This window comes from Ochlerotatus camptorhynchus, unplaced genomic scaffold (assembly GCF_037179485.1).
Source record: "Ochlerotatus camptorhynchus isolate MF236.1 unplaced genomic scaffold, CSIRO-AGI_Acam_v1.1 ptg000467l, whole genome shotgun sequence".
NCBI classification, from domain to species: Eukaryota; Metazoa; Arthropoda; class Insecta; order Diptera; family Culicidae; genus Ochlerotatus; species Ochlerotatus camptorhynchus.
The window spans coordinates 1655068-1674227 of record NW_027040953.1 but is presented as its reverse complement, the minus strand read 5'-3'; the positions used below and the strand labels follow the sequence as shown (position 1 = coordinate 1674227).

The window sequence follows — 19160 nt, the reverse complement described above, 5'->3', positions numbered from 1 at the left end:
ACGAGGATGGCGCCTGCACAGTCACTGCACCAAAATGCGTGTACTGTAAGGGAACTCCTCATGGTCTCTCATCGTGCCCGGCGTACAAACAACGCGGGGAGAAACTAGAACACTCTCTTAAGGAGCGTTCCAGGCAGTCTTTTGCAGCAATGCTAAAAACAGCCACACCATCAACCAACGACAAAAATCCCTTTGCTGTTCTGTCTGATGACGAGTCTGGCTCTGACTTGGCTGAGGAGGGAGTTTCTTTCAGTTTTCGGGAAGGTTCTGCACGGAAACGAAAACGCATCCGTTCGCGGAAAGTTGCAGATAAGGAACCCCAAATCAGCTTGCCCAAATCAAGGAGTGATGGAAAAAAGGAAGTTTCAACTCCTCCTGGTTTCCGCAGAACTGATTATAACCAGAATTTTCCATCTCTCCCGGGGACATCCAAAACCCCTGATGGCCCATTTTTAAGAACAGAATCCCCTTTTTCATCCGGGTTGTTCTCATTTGATAAAATTGTGGACGATATTCTCAAGTACCTCAATATTTCTGATCCTCTCAAAAGCATTGTTCTGGCAATGCTTCCTTCTGTGAAGACCCTCTTGAAGCAATTGACATTGAAGTGGCCCCTTATTGCAGCAATCATTTCCTTCGATGGATAATTTTCCAAACGAGGTCGGGGATTTGATCACTGTTCTATAGTGGAATTGTCCAAGTCTCATTCCTAAATTAGATTCTTTTAAGTTTTTAATTCACAATAATGATTGTGATGCATTTGCTGTTTGTGAAACTTGGCTCTCTTCAGATATCGATCTTCCTTTTTATGATTTTAACATTATTCGACTGGATCGTGAGGATTCGCGTGGAGGAGGGGTACTTTTGGGGATCAAAAAGTGCCATTCCTTCTATAGAGTGAATCTTCCACAATTTCCAGGTATTGAAGTTGTCGCATGTCAGGCTTTTGTTAAAGGCAAGAGCCTTTGTATTGCTTCTGTGTATATTCCTCCCCGAGTTTCGATTAGTCAAAAACAACTTTCAGATATCTGTTCAGTTCTTCCTACTCCACGGTTGATTATGGGAGATTTTAATTCCCACGGTACAGGCTGGGGGGAACTGTATGATGACAACCGTTCTACTTTGATATATGACCTCTGCGACAGCTTTAATATGACAATTCTTAACAATGGAGAATGGAAGTAGATCAGACCTCACACTTTGCTCTAACTCATTATCGTTGGATTGCACGTGGAATGTGATCCAAGATCCCCACGGTAGTGATCACTTGTCGATCAAAGTTTCAGTTGCCAGTGGGTTCAATCCGTCGGAATCCGTTAACGTCGCGTACGATCTTACCCGTAATATCGATTGGACAAAGTTCAAGAATGTGATAGAAGATGCCCTAACGTCGGTAGAAGGGCTTCCACCGTTGGAGGAATATAATTTCCTCTCCAATCTGATCTTAGACAGCGCGCTTCAAGCTCAAACTCGGCCGGTTCCAGGAACGTCTTTCCATAGGAAACCTCCTTCCCCTTGGTGGGACCAGCAATGCACTGAGGTTTATCGTAAACAGTCCGACGCGTTTAAGCTTTTCCGGAAACGTGGAACACCCGTACATTTCGAAGCGTACTCGGCTCTTGAACGCGAACTCAAGAGCCTCATCAAAGCCAAGAAACGCGGATACTGGCGGCAATTCGTGGACGGGTTATCGCGCGAAACGTCGATGAATACGCTTTGGAATGCGGTGCGAAGGATGCGTAACCGGTCTTCAAACAACGAGAGCGAGGAGTACTCCGATAGTTGGATTCTCAAGTTCGCGCGAAAAGTATGTCCTGATTCCGTGCCGTCGCAGTTGATTCCTCGCGAAACGACGAATTCGGTAGACGAGATCAGCCAGCCTTTTTCAATGCTGGAGCTCTCACTCGCGCTCCTTTCGTGTCGCAAATCGGCTCCGGGGGCTGATAGGATCAAGTTCGACTTGTTGAAGAACCTCCCAGACGTCGCTAAGAGGCGCATGTTGAACTTGTTTGGTCAGTTCCTGGAGCTTAATATTGTTCCGGATGATTGGAGGCGGGTGAGAGTTATAGCCATTAAAAAGCCTGGAAAACCCGCGTCAGATCACAACTCGTATCGTCCCATCGCGATGTTATCGTGCATTCGAAAATTGTTGGAGAAAATGATCCTTTTTCGCCTGGACAAATGGGTTGAGTTGAACCACCTACTCTCAGATACTCAATTTGGTTTCCGTAGGGGCAAGGGAACGAACGACTGTCTCGCGTTGCTTTCCTCGGAAATTCAGTTAGCTTTTGCTAAGAAAGAGCAAATGGCTTCTGTCTTCTTGGATATTAAGGGGGCTTTTGATTCAGTATCGGTTGAAGTCCTTTCAGACAAACTCCACGCTTGTGGCCTTTCTCCATTAATTAATAACTTTTTGTACAATTTGCTGTCAGAGAAACATATGAGCTTTTCTCATGGAAACTCTACAGCTTCACGATTTAGCTACATGGGTCTCCCCCAGGGCTCATGTTTAAGCCCCCTTCTGTATAATTTCTACGTCAGAGAAATTGACAATTGTCTAAGGGACAACTGCACGTTGAGACAACTTGTAGATGACGGAGTAGTGTCTATGACAGGGCCCAGAGAGGCCGACCTGCAAGGACCCTTACAGGATACCTTAGACAATTTGTCTACTTGGGCTATCCAGCTAGGTATCGAATTCTCCACGGAGAAAACTGAGTTGGTCGTTTGTTCTAGGAAGCATAGCCCAGAACAACCGAAGCTTCAACTTTTGGGTAGGCCGATCACTCATTCCATGTCTTTCAAATATCTTGGGGTCTGGTTCGATTCAAAATGCACCTGGAGATCCCACATTGAGTATCTGAAGCGGAAATGCCAACAAAGGATTAATTTTCTCCGAACAATAACCGGAACGTGGTGGGGAGCCCATCCGCAAGATCTTCTAACGTTGTACCGGACAACGATTTTATCGGTTTTAGAATACGGTAGTTTTTGCTTCCAGTCGGCGGCTAAAACTCACATCATCAAACTGGAACGTATCCAGTATCGTTGTCTTCGTATCGCGTTAGGATGCATGCACTCGACTCATACGATGAGTCTAGAAGTGTTGGCGGGCATGTTGCCACTATCGGATCGGTTCTCGGAATTGTCCCTCAGGCTCCTCACCCGTTGTGAAATTATGAACCCACTGGTGATTGCAAACTTTGAGAAGTTTCTTGAGCTAAACCCTCAAACTCGTTTTATGTCATTGTTCTACGTGTACATAACACAGGATGTCAGCCCTTCGCAGCATAATCCCTATCGTGTTTGCTTCTCCGACTTCGACAGTTCTGTTCATTTTGATTTATCCATGACGCAAGAGATTCGCGGAATCCCAGAGCATCATCGTTCCATGATTGCTCCGTCAATTTTCGCTGCAAAGTTTGGCCAAGTTGATTCCGCAAGATCGTTCTTCACAGATGGATCACTAATAGAGGCGTCCGCTGGTTTTGGTATTTATAACGAATTTCATAGCGCCTCTCGAATGCTTCATGCTCCTTGTTCCGTATATGTTGCGGAACTGGCGGCAATACATTATACGCTAGAAACGATCGCCTCACTTGCACCAGATCATTGTTTTATGTTTACGGATAGTCTCAGTTCTGTCGAGGCCATTCGCTCCATGAGGCCGGTAAAGCACTCCTCGTCGAAGTGTCCTTGGTTCAAAGGTTTGGAGGTGGGTCGAGACTTCATTCGTGTGATGTCTCGCCTCATGTCCAATCACTATTCACTAAGCGCTCACTTGTTCCGTGTTGGACTGGGGGACAGTAATCTCTGTGAATGTGGACAAGGTTACCAGGACGCAGATCACATTATTTGGTCATGTGCTGAGCACCGTGGAGTCAGATCCAAGTTGTACGATTCGCTTCGGGCTCGAGGTAGACAACCTAATGTTCCAGTTCGGGATATTTTGGCTAGACGCGATCTGGAGTTTATGCAACTCATATATGTTTTCTTGAAGAATATTAACCATAGATTGTAAGTTTGATTAACCTTGTGTTTAGATTGTGTTTTGTATGTGTGTGTGTATTTTTTGTAGATTTGTTTCTGTAATAATTGTATAATTACAGAGTTGATATAACGTCGATAGGATTAAGTATATGTTTTAGAAATAGTGAAATTTTTGAATCATAAATCATATTCCAAATATCCTTTTCCCTCTCCCAATCCAAACAATTGTCATCCACTAACCTCGAGAAGACCGCGAGTAATCGGTTCCAATCCTTTAATTTTAGATTTAAGACATTTATAATGTATAAAGAAAATGATAACTTGGCTCTGTAAAGTTTATTCGATTGATTGAGCCTGTACAAATAAAGTAATTACCAAAAAAAAAAAACAATTTGTGTCTCTTTATCAAAACCAATCGATGGGAAGATGAATAAGTTTACAAGTAATCTTTGACAGAATTATTCCTTTTTTTTTGTTTAAACTCGTTCATAAAATAGAGGTAAAGCGCGGGTTGTGCTTAGAAGGACGGAAATTAGATCAAAAACCCTACGTGTAATTTTAAAATGTCTTTGTTTACGACTCAATTTGACATCATATACGATTTAATCCGTAAAAACAAATAAAGTTTGACAAATTTTACGAAAATTCAAAGCAATGATTTTTTTTTAAATTAGACTACAAATTGAGCTTCATTGGATTCTGAGATGATTTTGAGTTTAGTTTTGTGTGAAAATGGTACGTTAAAAAATCATCATGAAACAGTTTTTGTAAGAAAAACTTTTTTTCCTTAAAAGTGCATGTTGAGATAGTCGAAGAAATAGTTCGAACAATCCAATAGCGAAACTCGAATTTTGGTGGAGTTTGCTTCGAGCTGAAATTCACAGGTTTTATTAGCATTAACTTTAACAATATTTCATGGTAGCACATAAGTTCAAATAATGTTAGTAATCTAGTTTCAATATTGAATAGTGTGATTATTAACCAGAACTTACATTTTTAGTCCCTATTTGTGTTGTTAACTATCCGATAGTTCAACAATTCCGCGTACAGAGTCTAGCTAGATTTCACTTTTCACTAGAGCAAGAGATACCGTAATGTGTTGTGTACTGTGTATGGTAGTTCATAGACTTTTGAGTGTTTCGTGTACTGTTCTTTGTTTTCAACGACGTAAGTTTTAAGGCTGCACTCCGTTTGCCAAAACTGAACGGCCGTAGTTGCCACCGTCCTGAACAGTGCCCATCTTGCGATGTATGGACGGATTGTAGGTAGTAAACATAATTACCTATCTTGAGGCAAAGTTTTATCTAAAAAAAACCCGGTAATTTTTTTAGTTGACTTTAAATTTTGAAAATCGATTTTTTCAGTGTAGGTCTCAAATGGAATTTTTTTCAGTATTTTTTCTTTCGAAAACTTGGACAATTTCCTAAAAGTCATCCATACAACACATTTTTGTAGGAGTTGTCATTTTTCAAAAATATTTTTTTGAAAAAAAATGGGCAGAAAAAGTTTGACCCTTCTCAAATGTTAGTCTAGTTAAATTTTGGAAAAACTGAGTATGCAAAAGTGCTTATTTAGACAAAGTCCACACATCCAGAAAATTTCATTGAAATCTGAGAGGGTGCTGCCAGCTTCGATTCGATTTGGCGCGAAATGCGTCAATTATGAAACTTTCTGAGATTGAATGTTTGAAATTTCCTTCGCTATTACTAACCATTTTCCACTTTGTTTGTCTTCCCGAAAACAGCTAATAGTTGGAAACACAACTGAACGCCAGCAGCAGTCTGATCCGAACGGATCCGAACACGGAAACGAAGACGAACGCGATGATGACAGTTTGGTCACGTTTGGCTAAGAGACAGCCAGCGGACGCAAGGTGACCACTTCATCCAAAAATGCTTCCAATTGTACAGTGAATAAACGGAATACCAATACAAATTGCTATAGAACTGCAACTAGTTAAACTTACAAACCAAGCATAATCAGACTCCAAGAATCAGCTGAACTGTAAACGGAAAGTTAAGTTTCTTCGCTGCGCTGTATTTACCACTTTCGCCTCAATCGGATTGTTTATGTTTGGTTCGCCGACGCCGGAGAAGATTGTTTCACCCAACTCGACAAATTGGCTCGAATTGTGTGTGTTTGTGTTTGTGTGTGTGAGAGTGAGTAAGTATCGAATGCAAGCAGTTGAATTTAAAATGCATCACGTGCGCATCCCACCCTACTGAGTGGGGATCCGGGTGAAAATGGAAAAGCGTGGGATGTTGAAAGCGAAAAAACGGGGAAAACTGTGGGTGAGAGAGCGGGACGAGCTAAAAGACTAAGAAGGAAACTCTATTAAAAGTTTGAAATAATTTGTAAATAATATTAATGTAAAAAACAACGTCGTCGCTAGTAGTTGAAGCAAAGCAGTAGAAGCAGATGCTGCGGGACGGATGCATGGTCGAAGGGGAGGAGGAAAATTGTAGCAAATAAATTTCAAGCTGAGAAGACTATAAAAAAGGTGATAGCTGCTGCTGGTGCTTCTGAGGCGATGAGGAGGGCAGGAAGCAGTTTGTGAAAAGCTTGTTTGTTGGAGAGTGAACGAAGTAGAAAAAAATGCTGAAGGTGAACGAGAGGATGCTCCTACATAGACGGGATCATACCACGGGTGGTACTACTAGTTCTTTTTCGTTTTTCTCAGTTTTAGAGCAGGAGGACGGGTGCAGAACTGGTGGCAAGGTACTACTGAATAAGCTTCATGGTAGTTTGATGGAGTATAAATTGTGAGAAAATGACCCTGCGGCGTGGATGGGTGGGAAAACACAGTTTGAACTTTTATTTTGATGATCCGGGCTTAGGTGGGGAGCTGGCTTCAATGAGGGTGGGGATTCTTTTTTTATGTATTTAGACAACAAGAAGTCAATAATCAAACCATTTGACAGCATATTGCTACAAGCGTCTGCGTGGTCAAATAACTTCTATCCACATACGTCTCTTCTTTTGGAACAACACTCAAGCTCAGTTGATTACTGTCAACCCGGCCCTTTGGCACCGCCCACTGTCGAAAGCAAGAGTTGACAGCCTGTCATTAATCAGGCAGCCCAGCAAACCTTATAAATGTCATCTGGTTCCGGGGTGCCACAAAACCTTCCCTCGAGTAATCTGGCGACCCCAACAATTGAAAGCAAAGCCCTCTTCGGACGAAAGAGGTTAAGGATCATCAATCAAATTCAGCCCGGATGAAAGACGATGGCCACCAATGGCAAGCAACGACTAGACAGGAGATTACTTTTGATTAAGTTTCGTGTCCCTTTCTGGTGGTAGCGACGCTTGACCGCACCAACAACTCGATGTTTGCGGGGATGCTTCTCGTTTTCCATTTATTGTGGCGCCGCAAAATCTCAGGTTGAAAGTTTAAATCAATTGTTTTGCTTGCAGTTGAAGTTTGAAACAAAACAAAAGTTTCCTGTTGGCTTGTTAAATTGAGTTTGAGTACGCGCGATGGTTGAAAAGCTTCAGCTGAAAGGCTTAAGGTGAAAGCGAAAAACAAAATTAAAGTCTGTTAAATTAGTATACTAAAAACCAATCAAGGCACTAATCGAAGTGTAAATATCAACTTAAAGGAATCAAAAACAAGCAAACTGTTCTGGACATAAGGAAAGCATCATATCCCAAAAAAAAAGATGGAATTAAAAACCCTACTCAGCTTAGAATGTAGAAAGCGAAACTTCTGAGAGACAAAGTGAATCAGTTATTTGTAATTACAAAAAAAAAAAAAACAAACAATCCAAATTAAAACAAAACAAAACAAATCAAACTTATGATAAAGCAAACGCAAAATGAAGTCAGCAAGAGAGTCAATAAACAAATTAGTTAATTAAAGAAGAATACAAAATTCCCGTAGCTATCGCAAAACAAACCTACACATACACATATTGAGTAACATATCTCATGTATAATTGTTTAGTCAAATTTGGATGGCCACCATATCGGGGAGGGATGGGTACACCACGGCTAAGTAACGACAGCAAAAACTCTGATCCTAATTGATTAGTCGAAAATTACTGGGAAAAGGCTTATGGCTGCGATGTGTACGTACAACTAAATCGACAAACTTGCACAAACCAAAATACCATATTATACACGCGCGATGCGATGACTCATATCTGCTTGCGGTGAAAGGACGTTGTATTATAACGGGCATTAGATTATTGAGAGGGGGGGGGATAAGAGCGGGGGGTTAAGTGCTATTCATTTGCACTGGCAACTGAACAAAATGTAGGAGATGATGAAATCAGTGCATATATATATATGAACAATTGTTTAAAATAAAAGAGGAAAATTGCTATTGAGAAGAACGGTGTTCGAACTTGTTTTATTTTTCCCTCATCCGAAATTGTAAATTTTACCGAGATTAATTTATCATAATTTTTCAACATTGGAGCCATCGAAGACGATGTGTAATATCACGTTCACGCTACAGCCTACTCACTTAGATGATTTTACAGGAGTCAGTATTTTTTCACTGGGTTTTTGAATTGCTGAAAAAGTCGGTGTTTAGGTTCAGTGTGTTTTTTCATTACGAGCCACCAGTGTTTAAGTAGCTGAATGCTGTAACATCGTATAAATTTCTCTCGTTTTTCTCTCTCACCAATACAATCTGCATACTACGGCGGATTCGGTGATAGACTTAGAAAAGTATAGAATAAGAAACGATTTTAATATAGTTTGCCATCAGCCACCACTGAGTTTGCAAGAGGAAACCAAATTGCGCGCAAATATACTCTGTCCTAGAAATTAGAAACAAAGTTTGTTAAGTGTTTGGTGTTGCAATAAATTATCGTCCCTCTGTGAATGTGTTTCGTTTGACCGTGCGAAGAATAAGTTGCGTTCACTTCGTCCACGTTCACCACTGTGGCGGCCTCTTCCAGTTGACGTGACGCCCCTATGAAGTTCTTGTCTCTATCGGAGTCGATCCTTCTGGGCGTCCCTCGGCGGGAGATGAAATTGCGAATCGCCATTATGCAGGAATCACTGCTCAGTGAGTGTACCACCTCAATATGGATTTCACGAATAGTTAGGCACGTAGCGAGCATTCCCCAACGTTTTCCGATGCACCTTCCGACGGAGACCTCAATCGGTCCAAAAAATTCAAGGCCTGTATACGTGAAAGGTGGCGAGAACACGGAAGATCAGCCATGATCGGCGGTTTCGGTGAAGCGTGATCGTTTTTGCATCGTTGGCAGCTCTTCCTAACTTTGGCGTATGCAGCACGGATGCGCGGAATGTTGAACCTTTGCCGAACTTCATTGATTACTGACTCATGATTTTGGTGATGGAGTCGTGGATGGTAGTGTGCAATCAATAGGTTGGTAGTGGGGTGATCACGTGGAAGAATTATTGGTTTCTTTGCGTCTTCTGTTGCGTAGTGACAGGCTCCAATTCTTGTTCGCATCCGCATGATACCTCTGCTATCTAACCAAGGCATTAGCTGGAACAGGCTACTCTGCTTCGGCACTGTGCTCGATCTGAGGCAGTTTTTCTGTGCTTTATTTAGATATGCGGACTCTTCCGGATAACCCTCGCGTTGAGCAGATCGTAGAAGAAAGGCTTCAGCTGATATCAGTTCTTCTGTAGTTGGTCGTCCAGTGACAGTTGTTTCGTTGCAGAGTTTTTTGCGGCAGTTGACAGGAAAGCGGAGGACGAGAACAGCAACGTTAAGTAGACGCTTCCAGCTAGAGAAGTTTTTGGTATCTATTGTAGGCTCACATGAAGTGTGACACGCCATCAGGTTAGGACGAAGTTCTTCTTCTGTTGCTCTGCTCTTCGTTAGCTGTGGAGGCCAATCCGCTTCCAGCCGCTGTAGGAAGTCTGGGCCTACAAACCATCTGCTTTCGGGTGTAAGATCGGGTTTGGAGCTCCATTTGGTACCGTCATCTGCAACGTTCATCTTAGATGGGACCCAGGGCCACTCGTTTGCCTCGGTAAGATCCAAAATCTCACTTACACGGAACGCTACGTATTGTGTGTACCGTCGATGGTCTGAGTTTAGCCAACACAGTACGTCCCGAGAGTCTGTCCAGTAGTACTTCCTGGCTACGTCGATGGACAGGGCATCCGTTATCGTCCTCGACAGCCTGGCGCCAACGACTGCAGCCTGTAATTCTAAACGTGGAATCGATACAAATTTTAGTGGTGCTACCCTGGTCTTCGCGGCGACTATTGAGCATTCGACGGAGCTGTTTTTGATGAATTGCAAAAATGCGACAGCAGCGATACCGTTTTCGCTAGCATCAACAAATACGTGGAGCTCTACTTCCTCAGCTGAGTCGTAGGATAGCGATCGGTAACAACGGGAAACTCTGACTTGCTCGACCTGAGGCAATACCTTCAACCACTGTTGCCACTTCGTAAACGCATCGTCAGTTATTTCTTCATCCCACTGCACCCCTGAGCGCCATACTTCTTGTAAGAGGACCTTCAGGAACATAAGGAAATGACTGATCAGCCCGAGAGGGTCGAACATCGACATTAGCACCCGTAGAACAACTCGTTTAGTTGGGCGAATTTGACCCAGCAGAAGGGCGCGATCGTAGCGGTTCCACCCGACCTTGTAGGTGAAGGTGTCAGATGCGGTGCACCACCACATGCCCAGAACCTTCTCCGTGCTGATTTCTGGCGTAAGGTCCAAATCTTTTTCGTCCGTTCTTTCTTCCGGCGAATTACTAATCCAATTACGGATCTCAAAACCGCCTTGTTGGTGTACGTGCTTCACTTCCCTTGCGATTCGTATTGCCTCCTTCTTGGTTTCCAGGCTAATGAGCATATCATCCACGTAGTGCCGTTTCTGGATAATTTCGGCTGCTCTTTCTGCATGCCGCTCCGCATTTATGTTTTTGACATATTGCGCGCAGCTGGCTGAGCAGCAGGCCCCGAAGGTCATGACCTGCATCACGTAAACAACGATTTCTCCCTTTTCGTTCCACCATAGAAACCGCTGGCACTGTTGATCCTCGACGCGGATTCCCACTTGGTGAAACATTTCACGTAAGTCCCCGGTAAGACCCACTGGATTCTCTTGAAACTGCAACAGGATGAACAGTAGTGAGCAGAGTTGATCAGGGCCCTTAAGTAGGGCGGAATTCAGCGAAATACCGAAGGAGCATGCTGCGCAGTCCCAGACAAGTCTCACCTTTCCTGGCTTATTCGGGTTCATCACCGGAAATACCGGAAGATGCCACACTCTGGGGTACCGCATACTGAGTTCACTCTCTGAGAGCTACCTGACATAACCTTTCGAAACGTAATCCTCCATCATTCGATTCAGTTTTTCGGCCAGTTCTGGGTCTTTGGTGAGCCGGTGTTGCAAGGATTGATGCCTTCGAAGGGCCATAGCGTAGTTGTCTGGGAGGCGAACATTGTTGTGACGCCATAGAAGCCCTGTTGTATACCGCTCACCATCGTAAGACGTTAGCTGCCTCAGAAGATCCTGTGCTCGTTGGTCTTCGGTGGAAAGAAGAAGCTTCTTCGGTTTCGTAATGCCGAGGTTCTCTAGGGAGAAATGATTCTTCACAGCCTGATGCAGCTCATCGTCTTTCGTTCGCTCACATGAGCAAACGTGGAAGGTGTAGTGAACGAGATTGCCTATGTTGTCGCTTTCTACATTTCTTCCACCGCAAACCGTCCAACCCAATCGTGTTTTGACCGCAACTGGATCCCCGACGTTTCCTTCTCTACTTTTCAACACCAAGCTGACTTGAACGTGTTTCATACCGATGAGGATTCTTGGCCGTGCATCGTAGTAAGAGCCGATAGGAAGGCCTTGGAGATAGGAATATCGTTGTCTCAAGTCATCTGCGTTTAGCGTCTGATGTGGTAGTAGCAGTTCTTCCACGGTTCTTACTCCGGTTAGCTGGAAGCTCTGAGCCATTCTGCCTGTTCCGGAGATGTTGAAAGTGACTGATTGTGAGTCTTTTTCACGGCGCTGCGTTCCGCCAGTCCAGCGGAGGCATAGCGGTATTGTGGTACCCTTTAGATTCAGTTGGTCCGCCAATTTCTGGTCTATCAGGCTTAGGTGGGACCCCTCATCAAGGAACGCGTAGGTGTGAATGAAGCCTTGAGGTCCACGCAGTACCACGGGAAGATATCGGAATAACACTGCACTTGATTTTGTCTGGTGAGTGTTGCAGTCGTGCGTTGGAGCGGTCACTACAGATGATGTTGCTCTTTCATCGTGAGCTGTGGATGTAGATGGCGATTTGATTGGAAGCTTTCTTGGCATTGTGGAGCAGCTCGTGGTGTTTATATGTGCATCCGTTCCGTCCACACGGTTTAGCCTTGCATTCTCCTTTGTGCCGGTTTAAACACTTTCGGCATAGCCCAAACTCCCTAACGATGGCCCATCTAGACTCCCTGGATAGTTCGAGAAACCGCTTGCATTTAGACGCAACTTTACATCCACCCTTGCAGACTAAACAGGATTCTGTAACGGGAGCCAACTTTTTCAAGGCTGGCGTACTGCTGTTAAATTTCGAAGTCGCATTAGGTTTGGGATTCGATTGGCTGGTAGCTTCGGGAACTGTTTCGGAGTGAGCGTTCAAAAATACGTTTGACTTCTTGTTTCCTCGCCCTTCGTAACGTAATGACTTCGAATCGTTCGAATCGACTGGGCTCGCGACGGTGCTGGCTGCCTCCGCCATTGAATATAGCCAGTTTCCGAAGGTTACCAGGTTGGCTCGCGGCAGGGTTTGTCGATTACGTGCCCAGGCTAGTTTGAGCGATGACGGTAGCTTGTTGGTGGAGGAGAGAGACGTTGTACATGTAATCTTCGAGCTCGTATGCATCCACGGTAGCGCAGAAATTCTGCACGTTTACTGCAAATTCTACCAACGTCTCTAGTCGGTCTTCTCGTACCGCCGGAAGTGCATTCACCTTCAGGATCAATGAGTGAACGACGGCTTCAGGTTGTCCAAATCGTATCTTAAGAGTTCGGATGATCGCCGGAACGTTCGACGGATGCATCAGTAGACTGCGTGCCGTATCGTATGCCTTTCCCTCTAAGGATCTTTGGAGCCGGATAAGGTTTTCTTCGTTCGTGAAGCCGCACATACTTGTAGTACTAGCGAACATGGACATAAAAACCGGCCACTCCTCGAACTTGCCGGAGAACTTAGGCAATTCTTTGGATATGCCTTGGCGAGCTACTAGCTGCTGTCTGGAAAACGACAACGGTTCAAAGTCCTCTTCTTGGCGTCCTGACTGAAGATTTGCGTCTCTTGTCCTTGGTTGCTGTTGACTGTGTTGCTCGCCGGATTCAACAAGCCCAGTCCCTCTCGCAAGAGGACGGAACGAAAACGGTTCGAGGTCTTCTTCTGGGCGTCTTGACTGGCAATCAGTCCCCAGACAACCAGAAGTCGTATAAAAACGTACACACAGTATCGTAAATTGCTACAGTTTAAGTCAAAATCGCATATAAGAATGGCATACCTCGCATTATGTTTAAGTTAAATCGCATAGAATGCAAATTCCCGACTTATATGCGATGACTCATTTTTCCGTCGTACTGTATCACAAATTAAATCGGATTTCATCGTAAGAATTTTTAAAATTGATTTGTTATTACAGATTAAATCGTATATGACGTTTACAATTATACGAAAATATGCACGTATATGGCCTCCACTTTTGTACGTATAAGTAATTTCTTTGCATTCTATACGACTGGTTTGTTTGTATATATGTTTGTATATCACGAAAACAACTTTGAATATACGTGTATTCTGGTTGTCTGGGTCCTTCTGTCGGTTCGTTGTTGTTGACTACGTTGCACATGAGAATCTGCTAGATCATTACCTCTCGTTAAAGATCGAACAGGATGATCACAGTGCTCTCTGATCTTCTCATTCCGCAACTTGTTTGAGCGTGACTGGATTGCAGGTATATATGAACCAGCTTGAACTTGTCCTGAGAAGTTCTTTGTAGAATACCTTTGTGGATCAAAGATTTCAGCCATTGGGGGATGCAATTCATCGTCCGAGCGAATATGGCTTGCTTCTTGAACCCATTTTTCGACTCGATCCTGTGATTCACTGCACTCGGATTCGGCCTCACTTTGCAACTGCTCCAATAAACCGTACTTCTTGTCAAGGTAGGCCCGATGCTTTTCTGCCTGTTGTTGCTCAAATGCTCGTTCTTCCTCTAGTCGCTGAAGCTGTAGTGCCAGAACAGATCTTCGTGATGACGTCGATTTCAACGAGAATGCCTTTTTACTATAGTTCATGACTCCATGATCATCAGCCGGTCGTTCTCCTATCGACTCCGACAGCGTATTGCAAGGCTTACTAATTCCGAGAGAGTTGAACTGTTTCTTCAGATGCTCTACGCGATTTCCTGAAGTGGATTGTGAGGGATTTACGGCAGATGACGAGGACGGCTGAGCCCCGGTTGCAGCAACACATTTGGGGCAACACCAGTTGCCATTCTCGACTTCTTGGGTGACCCCAACACACGTGAAATGGATCCATCTATCGCACCTGAGCAATATGTGTTACACGGCTCTTTATTGGGAGATTTTTAAAATCCTGTTTCGTTGGATGTATATATAGAAGCACAAGATTGTTAGCATAGTGTATAACATAATTGGTAGCGTAAATACGAGTGTGCATGTAGTAGTGGTTTATTATAAGTTTTGTGTGACTTACGTTTAATTCCCCTAGTGTAGTTCCGGATGGGTCATAGGAGGTAGGGATAGAATATGCTGTAATAAGTTCCTTTAGGATTTCGAAGCTTGACATAATTCACTTGTTCTTACCGAGTTCGCTTTAGTTTTAGGAATGTAGGTTAGGTGTAGCTCGTAGAAATGGTTGATAGTAGCTTTAAACACTATTTAGGATATATCATTTAGTTATTTTGTAAATAATTATTCAATTTAAATTACCTGAATTCACACAAAATCAGTAATTTTAGGAATGGTAAAGATGGCTCTATTATTGTTGAGTGTGCAACAGGAGCTAATCTTAATGATGTAAAAACTGGTATTGAAAGCAATCTGGGTGAACAATATAGTGCTGTTGTTCCCACTTCGGTGCCAAGATTGAAAATAGTGGGCATGAGCGATCAGTTTTCCTCCGATGTCTTCATTGACTACTTAAAAAGTCAAAATGAAGACATCGCTATAAATGATGTTAAAGTAGTGAACATGTTTGAAAATCCACGCTTCACTTATAACAAGTTTAGTGTTGTAATTGAAGTCGATGTCGATACTTATAAATGTTTGTTATGTGCGAAAAAAGTAAATGTAGGGTTTGATCGGTGCTCGATAGTTCCCGCGATTAATGTGTTGAGATGCTTCAAATGTGGAGAATTTGGGCACAAGAGCATGGATTGCAAAAATTGTGATAGATGCTCTAGGTGCAGCCAACAACACAAAACGTCGGAGTGTACGTCAACTGTATTGAAATGTATTAATTGTTTGAAAACGAATAAAGAACGAAAAATGAACTTGGACGTCAACCATGCCGCATTTAGCTCGGAATGTTTGCTCTATAAAAGACTTTTTGATCAGAAGAAAAGCAGCTTGCGTTTCAATAAATAGCAGCCAAGTTCCAGGAATGTGAATCAATTCGATTTTTTATACTTGAATATTGCGGGGTTGTCAACAAACTACGTAGCATTACGTCAGATTGTTGAGGAAAAACGTCCTCTTTTAGTTTTCTTATCTGAAACTCATATTGTAGAAACTGAAGCTTTTGATCAGTATAGTATTCCGGGATATATTGTTGCTGCTTGTTTATCACATTCTAGACACACTGGCGGTGTTGCTATTTATGTCAAAGAATCAGTTCAATTCAACCTTCGTACCAACGAAGTTATTGATGGCAACTGGTTCTTGGGCATTACAGTTGTACGTGGCATGAAGATGGGTAATTATGGTGTTTTGTATCATTCTCCCAGTTCTAGTGACCAGCGTTTTGTTGAAGTTTTAGAGAACTGGTTTGAGACATTCCTTGATTCTAGTAAATTAAATATATTGGCTGGTGATTTTAATATTAATTGGCGTGATAACCATAATTCGAATCATTTGAAGCGTTTAGCTGAGTTTTTTAATTTAAAGCAAACGGTAAATGAGTATACGCGTATTTCCAGGCACAGTAGAACTTTAATTGACCACGTTTATTCCAATTTTGATTCCATTTGTTCAGTTACGGATACTGATTTGAAAATAATCGATCATGAGACTTTAGTGATTAATGTCTTAGACCATGTTAACGATAACGATAATTTTGTAAAATTGAAGTGCTGGAGGAAATATTCGAAGCAAGCTGTTTCGAATCTTGTTGAGAGAAGCCTGGATTTTCCATTCGCGGCCGGTAACTTAGATGAATCTACAGCTGTTCTTAATAACGCTTTGAAAACGTGTACCAATCAACTAGTTGAGCAAAAGTTTGTTTCTTTGAAAAACTCGAACAGCTGGTACAATTTGGATCTTTTGCGTCTTAAACGGAAAAGGGACAAATTGTACAAAAAGTTTTGTAGATCTAATAATGACAATCATTGGACTAGGTACACAATCGCGCGTAATAAGTATTCACAATCGATAAAGAAAACTCGTTGTGAATATGTTCAAAGGAAGATTGATCAACATCAAAACAACAGCAAAGAGTTATGGAAAATTTTGAAATCTTTATTAAAACCTAGTAATTGCAAACCGCGGTCCATAACTTTTAATGGCACATTAGAACAGTCAGAACAAGTAATTGCAGCTAAGTTTAATGATTATTTCGTACATAGCGTTTCATTGATTAATCAATCTATTGAATTGGTCGATGAACCTGACGAAATAAAACAGCCAGTTAATAGTAGTTGTAGATTTGAAGTTTTTCACCCAATCACATTAGATGAACTTAGAGTTATTTGTTTTTCATTAGGAAAATCGGCTGGAGTAGATAATGTTAATGCTAGAGTTATTCAAGATTGCTTTCATGTCATTGGCCACATCTTGCTGGACCTTATTAATGAATCATTACAAACTGGACATGTGCCACAAATTTGGAAGGAATCCTTAGTGGTCCCTATTCAAAAAGTTGCTGGAACGATTAAAGCCGAAGAGTTTCGTCCCATCAACATGTTGCACACATTAGAGAAAATTTTAGAACTTGTTGTTAAAGGTCAGCTGTTGGAGTATTTAAATAGTAATAGTTTGTTGATACCAGAACAATCGGGATATCGGGAAGGTCATTCTTGTGAAACCGCGTTGAATTTGGTATTAGCGAAGTGGAAAAATAGCTTGGAGTGTAAAGATACGATTGTTGCTGTTTTTTTGGATCTTAAACGCGCTTTTGAAACAATTTCTAGGCCCTTATTGTTAAGATCAATCAAGCGCTTTGGAATTACGAGTACTGCATATAAATGGTTTGAAAGCTATTTGTCTGACAGAACTCAACGGACTGTTTTTAATGATTCTGTTTCCAGTCCCGTGGGGAATAACCTTGGAGTGCCCCAGGGAAGTGTATTAGGGCCCCTGTTATTTATTATGTATATTAATGACTTGCGACGTGTTTTACGATTTTGCGACATTAATCTTTTTGCAGATGATACTGTGTTATTCATTGCAGCTAAGGATTTAGATGATGCCGTTTTACACTTGAATGAAGATTTGCGTTCTCTAAGTAGATGGTTGAAGTATAAGCAGTTAAAATTGAATACAAGTAAAACTAAATTTATGGTAATTTCGCGGAATCGAGTAAATGAGAACGTCTCTGTCGTAATTGATGATGAGACTCTTGATCGCGTTCGGGAGATTAAATATCTTGGCGTGATTATTGATGACACACTTAAGTTCAACTCTCACATTGACAATGTCATCAAGAAAATTGCCAAGAAGTATGGAATTCTATGTCGACTGAAAAACGATTTAACTATTGCCAGTAAAATACAGCTATACAAATCAATCATCTCTCCTCATCTTGACTTTTGCCCTTCCATTTTATTTCTGGCCAATGCAACACAAATATCGAGATTACAGCGCTTGCAGAATAAAATAATGCGTTTGATTTTGAGATGTAATAGATTCACTTCCTCAACTTTGATGTTAGACGCCTTACAATGGTTGTCGGTGAAGCAAAGAATTGTATATTTGACTATGGTGTTCATTTTTAAAGTAGTTAACGGTTTGCTGCCTCGATATTTGTGTGATCGAATTGAAAGAGGAAGTGACTTTCATAGATATAATACTAGAAACGCGGTTGAAATAAGAACACCACATTTCTTGACTTGTGCTTCACAAAATTCATTATATTATAAAGGAATAAATGTTTTCAATTCGATGCCTAGACATATCAAACGTTTAGCAACACTTACAGAATTTAAAAGACACTGCATTTCACACGTTAAAACTGTCTTTTGAACAGTTATCCAGTGATTTTTTTTATGAATTGACAAATTATGTATCTTGACGAAGTTATCTCTAACGGATTATTTTATATGGATAGCTGTCATAACGACTTTTTAATAATTATTGTAGCACTGCAAAAACTATTTCTGTTCGCCACGAGGGTGATGATGGATTTTTAATATTTGATTTTATAGTAGATTAATTAAAAAAAAAAGTAGTCTACAAAGGTTTGAGCCTCGCGCGCGTATTACGGATATAGAGGACTGAATTTAACATTTGATAAAAAAAATGCAATTTTGAAGCTTATTTGAAAGATACCTTGAGTTAGTAGTAAGTTTTCTGGCAAATGTTAGGGGTTCGTGAGCATTCCTGACATTGCTGAAAATTATGATAGCATCAGATTGCGGGGTTACTAGTGTAATAGGATGCTTTGTTGATTGTTCATTAACTCTTGATTGCTTGTAATACTTATGAATATTTTAGGTGGACAAAAAGGCGAACTAAGAGGTGGACGCCTGAGCTTTTCCACATTTATATCGCTGTGAAGCAACTGTAAACTTGAGAGGGAATCTATATCTGTAACTGAAACCAGTTCGATTTTGTTTGCCAACCTGGTTAAAATGTCATATTCAATTATCTTAAAGATAAATCGTCCAGCTCAAACCTTTGTAGGGGTAAGAGGTGGGACCATCATCATCATCAATAGTAGAAAGTTAAGATTTAGGTATAGAATTAAGGATAGATTTAATCACTAACTTTAAGAACGGTTATAATCGCGTGTGCAGCCACTTGGATTTTG

At 41.8% G+C, this 19160-nt stretch overlaps 2 protein-coding genes across 2 annotated transcripts in view; one reads left to right on the top strand and one right to left on the bottom strand.

Annotated features, from left to right (window-relative positions):
- The window catches only part of LOC135712288 (carbonic anhydrase-related protein 10-like), a 286221-nt gene extending 279920 nt beyond the window's left edge, over positions 1–6301 (top strand). Inside the window, exon 8 of the mRNA XM_065235255.1 lies at positions 5735–6301. Coding sequence (XP_065091327.1) covers positions 5735–5757 — 23 coding nt within the window. The 3' untranslated portion in view covers positions 5758–6301. The remainder of the gene's footprint in view (positions 1–5734) is intronic.
- Positions 6302–9846: 3545 nt separating this feature from the next.
- LOC135712256 (uncharacterized) lies at positions 9847–11899 on the bottom strand. Its single transcript, XM_065235213.1, has 4 exons — positions 11258–11899; positions 10358–11053; positions 9901–10126; positions 9847–9857 (listed from the first exon to the last, which is right to left on the bottom strand). The coding sequence occupies exons 1-4, from the start codon at positions 11897–11899 to the stop codon at positions 9847–9849; spliced, it is 1575 nt and encodes a 524-aa protein (XP_065091285.1).
- Between the last annotated feature and the right edge of the window lie 7261 nt (positions 11900–19160).

Bases quoted from the DNA above. Each gene is read 5' to 3' on its own strand.
- LOC135712256 (XM_065235213.1), bottom strand. From the start codon at position 11,899: ATGGCTCAGAGCTTCCAGCTAACCGGAGTAAGAACCGTGGAAGAACTG. The intron at 11,054-11,257 runs GTCAGGTAGCTC...ATCCTGTTGCAG, and splicing joins ATTACGTTTCGAAAGGTTAT to TTTCAAGAGAATCCAGTGGG. The intron at 10,127-10,357 runs GTATTGCCTCAG...TTAGAATTACAG, and splicing joins AGTGGCAACAGTGGTTGAAG to GCTGCAGTCGTTGGCGCCAG.